A 7,079-nucleotide genomic window follows, 5' to 3' on the forward strand; every position below is an offset into this window, starting at 1 on the left:
AAAATAAAACACTAAAAGAAAATTTTAAACAATATATTTTTAAAAAATTGGATGGAATAGATGCGAACCGACTGTATATTAAAAATTGTGTAGCGCGCAAAAATAAATTACAACATAAAATAAATTTTACAATTACAGTGCAACAATTTATAATACAGTCTAAACTTATTTAGTACACAGGCGTACGTAAAGCATGTTGTAATCAAAAATAATCATAAAAATAAATTATTTTAATGAATAGAGAGAATAAACTACATTAAAGAAGAACTATAACAGACGCTAATCAAATATAAAAAAGAAACTATTTAAATATTATAACGGACAGAAAAGAATTATTTTCTAAAAACTGTCGTTTTCTACAAGAAAAATATATGCAGTCTTTCGGAGTAATAAAAAAATGAACATTTGATGTCCTAAATAAACTTATCAGCAGTGTATACATTACTAAATTTTTTGAACAAAAATCTTCATCGATTCTTATTGCAAGGTTGATGTTATTCAAAGTAAACATATCAGAAAAACCTATTTAACTTTCTGTTTCCTAAGAGTTTTGTTGGTGTTTTGGTCGACTTCTGGCAAGTCGGATTCTTCATTTTTCTTACCTAAAAAAAAAAAAAGTTCTTAGCTAAGGAATTTGGTTTATTTTAATATATTCGTAAGGAGCATAGTTTTAGCCTTTCCAATGATATCATCACACTTATGCAAAAAAATTGAATTGTGTTAAAAATTCAAAAGCTATTATTGTTATTTTATTGCATATTATATATATCATATATATGTATTTTTTTAAACTAGCAAAAAAAAGGAAAACGATATGTCCCAGAACGTGAATAAGTAACGATTACACAAAAACTTCAATTTATTAGTTTAATAAGTCTAATTAATAATTTCGGTACAAATAATTTAAGTCGAAATCGATTACGTTAAAAGCTATGTAGTTATTAGATTTTAAATTCCTTGTGTATTGGTTTTATTATTAATTTTCTCCAATTCTAGTATTACGTATTCTAGTAATGCGACGTCGCTTACAATTTATTGTTTCAATTTTTTTAAACATGAATAGGTGCATATTGTTTAAATAAATATGCATGCCAAATTTTTATTGTGTGACATAGATCTATCAATATTAAAATAAAATTTTTCTATGGTAAGTGTAATACATTAATGGAAAGGCAAAAATCGGAAATTTTCATATGTAAAAATCCAATCTGGCGTTTCAAAAAAGCAAACCGTAAATAAATTTTAAGCACAAAATCGTTTTATCTATAAGAATTTGAATTAAAAAATTTTTTACTAAATAACTCATATAATTTAATAACAAATACTCCATGAAATATGTACTCATTAATGACTATTGAAAAATTCTCCCAAGAACTAAAATTAACATGGTAATAGCTATTTCAAAATCAAATAAATAATCCGATCGAGACAAACGTTTGAAACCAATTAAAACACTAATTTAATGGAAACAATTAAGGAACCGTTAAAGTTATAAGCACTTATAGAAATCAGTCAATCAATACGTGTATAAACTGGAAAAAACTAGATATTGGCGAAATATGAATTGCTGTTTTTGTGGACCGAGCTTTTGATATAAATGACAAATTATCATTAAAAATTTGGTTCATATAAAATTAGAATTAGTGGCATTAGACCCTACGATTATAATTTAAATGGCTGTAGATTCTAAAATTCCCATATGAGATACACATTCATTTAAAAAAATGAATGTGTATCTAAAATGAATATGTTATTCGATTTCTAGGGGTTCGTTACAGAAGTTGATTAATATGTTTCTTCTTTTCTTGCGAAATCAAGATGCTTCAATGGCGTATAGGACCAATGGAAATAATTTAATTGGTTGTCAGGATAACTTGGCACTGCTAAACAAAAAAAAATATTGAAATGTAGTAAATATACAGTGCTTTCTTACTGTGCTTTAATACCTTGTATCAAGTCTTTTTAAACTATAAATGAAAACTTTAAAACTTGTAAAATATAGATTTTCCGCCATGTTTATATAAACTTTATCAGAAAACCTTCCTTTCTTCCCTTTTTTTGAACTGTGGAATTCAAACAAAACAAAATATGGAAAAAATGATTGGTGATAAAGTTAGTTAAATGGATAGTCGGGCATAATTATTATATTAAATGAATTTTATGAAAAAAAATGCTTTGACAAAGACAAAATAATGAAAGAAACTCAGATTCCTCAATTTAAGAGAATTCCGCTAGTAATTCTACTTTGCAATATGAGGTTTAATAGAAGTGAAAAGGTTAAGGTTTTACATATTATCAAAAACTGAGATTAAAAATCTATAAAAAATACATTACAACTAAACTTACTACTTACTCTTCTTTGGTTTGTCCTTCTTTGGCGCCTTGACTTTAGTTATCGGTTGCACAACTGCGGCGTTCTCCTTACTCCTGCTAATTTCCAGGCTAATGACCCTAAAGATCAAGTACATCTGCAGCAGGATAATTCCGGACAATACCGCAAATCTGATGGTGGGTGTGTTAAAATTGCCAGACTTAATGTCAAGACCCTGATTTTCTTGAAGGGCCAGACCGTACCACAGAGTGAGTACTGCTAATATGATACTACCTAAACGTGCGATAATTTGAAGGGCTGTAGAGGAAAGTCTAGTCACTGAAATTCAAGTAAATGTTAGTTCTATATTGTGTATAAAGGAGTTAATAAATGGCATACCTTTGGAGAACTTTTCTTCCTTATCAACAGTTTGTAACAGCTGAGCTAGATGGTACATCCATTCAGCACTGTGGTGGAGAATCAAAAGAAGGACCAACAATCTGTTCAGACTGAAAAAAAATTATGTCTTAAGAGTTCAAAACTAAATTGATTGCTTTCTTACTTTAAGATGTAAGGAATTGCCACCAGGACCAAACTAGCCATACTATAAAGAGCTTTGTTAAACCATTCTTCCCTTTTCACCCTTTGGAAATACAACTCTGGCAGTTCGTGCAAACTGTATGCCAACTGAACAAGCAGGTACATTTTGAACATAAAGTACATTGGAGCTGGATATTCTGACCATATTCTTGCTATATCTGGTACCAGGTGTTCTTTAAGAACTAAAAGAGAAGTGTTTAGTCAAACATTTGCGAGTATACCAACTAATTATTTGACACATAAAAGAAGCTAATGAAATATGAGTTAAAAAAGATTATTCTTGCAAATAGAATTTCATCATTTTTTGTAACTTACCAATATCTAAACCCCAAATAGTTGATACAGTGTAGAATGCAAATAATTGACCACTAGTTGAAAACACAGCTAATTTTGATTTTGAAAGATGCAGCCTCTTTGAAACTTTCTGAAAGAGAAAATGAGTGTTTTCGAAAATGTGATTTTTTTTTAGCGAATATAATATGAATAAGTTTGTGGAAACATAAGTGGCATATACACTATTATTCATATGTAAAGCAACAAAATTAAAAATCAAATTTTGTAAAAGTTGAAACCAGCAACTAAAAAATTGTACTATTAAACATTTATATTTGGTCTAGGCTATAAATTCTTTACAACATCATCTTATCTTACAAATTTTTCTCTGGGAAGTTCATAAGTAGAGCAACAATTTTTTAAATCTAGTTTATAATTAGATTTTGATCAGTCCAGTTCAACTATGGCTCTTATCAGATACAAAATACCAAGAGGTATTCATTTATCCATAATAATAAAATCAAAAAGTCTTAGAAAAGTTTAGGCAGGGAGATTAAAATTTTAAATTTTAGTCCACGAAAAAGCCCTTTATATTTAGAAAAAATAGAGAGGCTGGACTTCACTTTGCTAGAGAACATGTGAATTGGTCTTTTCAAAAATAAAAAATGGTATTATTTTCTGATGAAAGCCTTTTTAAATCTGATGTAATTTCTTGGGTGAGGCGACCGATCAACCAAAGTTTCAACCCCAAATGTACAAAAGCTACTGAGATGCATGGAGGAGGTGTAATTATGCTTTAGGGGTGTTTTTTGGGGTTTGGCATAAGTTCACTAGTGAAAATACAGGATAGGGATAATGGACCGTTTTGTATATTGTGGCATTGTGGCTTCCATTTGCTGAGGATAACATGAGTTTAAGATGGATATTTTAGCAACAAACACACCCCCAAATTAATAAAATATTGTTTTCTTGCCAATATTTTAAGTTCCGATTACGTCCCAATCTTAATCAGATAGAGTGTGATGAAATTGACAGGGCCATTCATAAGAAAAAACTATCAAACTTGACCAAACTGTCTGAAGAAATTCAAAACCAGTGGAACTCTCTATCTCAAGTAACTTTTACATTCTATGAAAAATCGATGTCTAGAAGTTATTAAGAATAAAAGATATGCCACCAGATATTAAATAAAATTACCAAATTATGAATAAGTTAGTTGCTCTATATTTGACCTTACAAGTTTGTAATAATTAACATAAATCTTGTAAGAATTAAATTATATGTTTACTGTATGTATTATTACTAGATAATAAAACCCCAAATAAAAATCTGATGTCTGACTTTCAATGTTTTATAAAAATTTAAAATAACGAAAGTTGCTAGAAATCCGAATGTATCTTAAATTATTATCTAAAAATCTGTTTTTTCAGTAGTTTCATCTTGGTATATTTTTTTTTTGTAATTCTAGTATTATATTTATATTTGTATTGTAATATTATATAATCTAGTATTTTGTATTATCTATTATGGTTTTTGTGAACTGGCTCTGGCATATATTAAAATAAATAAATAAATTCAACAACTTCAAATTCTGAAAAAAGGGTTTTATCAGTTTAAAAAATATAAAATATTTTAGTTTTGGTTGACAAAGCTTGTTCTTCTTTTAGCTTGTTTTGCTTTTTCAATCTTTAAATTAAATAAAAACAATAGTATTTAACAAATCAACTATGTTGTACTATTAAATAAAAATAATCATACAACATAGTACTTAATGCAGTCAATTTTATATTTTGTGATAATTTATCAGTTGTGAGATTAGAAAGGTCTTAGCTAGCTTTATTTCTGTACTTAATATAATGTAATATAATGTGAAAATAATGTTTTTTTCATGACTCATTATTTCAATCTATATACATTACAATTGGTCTCTTTAATCAATATATTAGTATTTTCTTGTCTTTTGTTTTGTCTTGTCTTGTTGAATTGCTGCTTACAAATTTATAATTACCAAATATTAATTTTTTCTTTACAAACTGTTATTGCACTTACTTAGAATGATTATATCTTGGGATGATTTAATTTGTAAACTGAGGTTTCTTGTAAAATTGACAGATAAACAATACCATTAAGCAGAATTACGTAAAATAGATATTAGAGCTTGGCTTAAAATTACAAAAAATTCAACACATAATGAAAGACTATCAAATTTCTTACTATTATAATTAAACTCTCTCAAGAATATCTTGAGACATCTTTACAAGTTATTTTATACAAGAAAAGATTACCTCAAATTAACTTATGTACAACACAATATATTGCCATGGGAAAGGGCTCTAGTGAAAGTAAAAGTTGCTCACTTATTCAAATATTGTTGAACAGTTGGTTTCAACTTTTGCCTTAATAGAAAATACCCAAATAAAAAAATACTTACATCCAAAATGTATTCTTGAATGATTGCATGTACAATAATGCAAATCAAGCTGTAGAAAAATACAACGGCTCCATCTTTAAATCCTGGCAGGTATGTTGGTAATTCACCAGGTTGCTCTCCGGTAACATTATGATGTAGGGTAATGAAAATTGATGCTATCGGCAATGTAGGCTAAAAAAAAATGAGACAATACTGATTTAAGGTAGTGAATTTGGAAACATATGTTTTAGCTAAGTAGGGTACCTATGGTTACACAGGTGGTTCAGGACATTAAGTTAGAAGAAATAATTAGATTTTTTTATAAATTATAACACTAAATAAGTTTAAGAATTACAAAGTGGATAAAATAACAGAAAATAAAAGATTCAAAACAACTTAAAACATAACCTAACATACAATAAATCCAGTTTTTTAATAATACATATAATTTGAAAGGAAAAAAATAAAATAAAAGGACAAACATATGTTAGTACCTGTGTCATAAGGCCTATGACGAAGGCCATAGCCACACAAGAAACGATATCTGCATGATTCTGAAGAACAAATTCGTGACTTAAGATGGGTGGATTTTTGTTGGTAGTTTTTCTCGGTGGCTTCACCATTGTTTTCTTTTAAATATTTATAGTACAACAGATCGATGTTCACTTAACACAACCGAATACGCTAATGAAAATTCTACAGATAAGGGGGACACATCAACACAAATTTCGTGAAAGGAACTTGAAAAACACGAAAACACCGCAGGCCCCGAGTTGTGCCACGAAGAGGACACGTCAACCAAATCGCGACGTTGTTGCACAGTTTGACGTTTGTTTACTAGTTTCTCTTTAGGTTTTTGGATAATGAGTGGTAGTTGGCAACGTTGGAGGAGTTTTTGCAGAGAAAACTGTTCAAGACAGGTAAACCAAGGAAGAGAAGAGGCAAATGGATCACAAACATTTTGATAAGTATGACTAAGAAGTTGGAAACCCTACTCTCACGACTTTCACCTAATTCTAAGATTTTAATAATGAGGGTCTTGAATATTGATTGTTTTGATGAGAATTCAGGGCATACCCAGAGTCTAATGGATCTGTTCAAGTCATTTAAATTTAAACTTCTCATTAATAGTGCCACCCATATTACTCTTACTTCTAGCACTTTGATTAATTATTTTTGCCTAGCTAATGCAGTGCCTTCGAGCTTATCAGATCATGAACCTATAATTGCACAGGTAGCACTAAAAATGAAAGAAAGGAAAAAATATTGTTTTACTAAATGGGTTTTTATTGAAGAAAATTTTAATAGATTTGTATATCAATGCCAAGAAACAAAGTGGGAATCTCATTCCAGAACTCAGTAGAACTTTAACATCTGACCTTCTTGACTTTTTACAGGAAGCTGGTTCACCTTTTTTGAGAAAACCTTTTCATTAAAAACCATTAAACTTAAAAATAGAAAGCCATGGGTAACCAATAAAGGTTT

General features: G+C 29.0%; 1 protein-coding gene across 2 annotated transcripts; it reads right to left on the reverse strand.

The window, feature by feature from the left end:
• Window positions 1-18: 18 nt before the first annotated feature.
• On the reverse strand, window positions 19-6,385 carry LOC126740016 (translocating chain-associated membrane protein 1). 2 transcript variants are annotated; one of them, XM_050445890.1, is made up of 7 exons: window positions 6,089-6,385; window positions 5,616-5,786; window positions 3,227-3,335; window positions 2,874-3,093; window positions 2,711-2,820; window positions 2,347-2,650; window positions 19-602 (listed from the first exon to the last, which is right to left on the reverse strand). In XM_050445890.1, coding segments are annotated over exons 1-7 (1,044 nt in total). In that variant the 5' UTR covers window positions 6,218-6,385; the 3' UTR covers window positions 19-601. The 2 variants fall into 2 exon arrangements, with proteins under 2 accessions (XP_050301847.1, XP_050301846.1); XM_050445889.1 differs by having other exon boundaries at window positions 2,354-2,650; window positions 6,089-6,384.
• Between the last annotated feature and the right edge of the window lie 694 nt (window positions 6,386-7,079).

The sequence above is a fragment of the Anthonomus grandis genome, chromosome 8, assembly GCF_022605725.1.
Source record: "Anthonomus grandis grandis chromosome 8, icAntGran1.3, whole genome shotgun sequence".
NCBI classification, from domain to species: Eukaryota; Metazoa; Arthropoda; class Insecta; order Coleoptera; family Curculionidae; genus Anthonomus; species Anthonomus grandis.

What these genes read in the sequence shown, in the direction of transcription:
- LOC126740016 (XM_050445889.1), bottom strand. Translation starts at nt 6,217, where the DNA reads ATGGTGAAGCCACCGAGAAAAACTACCAACAAAAATCCACCCATCTTA. An exon ending in TATTTGGGGTTTAGATATTG is followed by an intron (nt 3,094 to 3,226) that starts GTAAGTTACAAA and finishes CTTCTCTTTTAG; the next exon opens with TTCTTAAAGAACACCTGGTA. An exon ending in GGAAGAAAAGTTCTCCAAAG is followed by an intron (nt 2,651 to 2,710) that starts GTATGCCATTTA and finishes CTTGAATTTCAG; the next exon opens with TGACTAGACTTTCCTCTACA.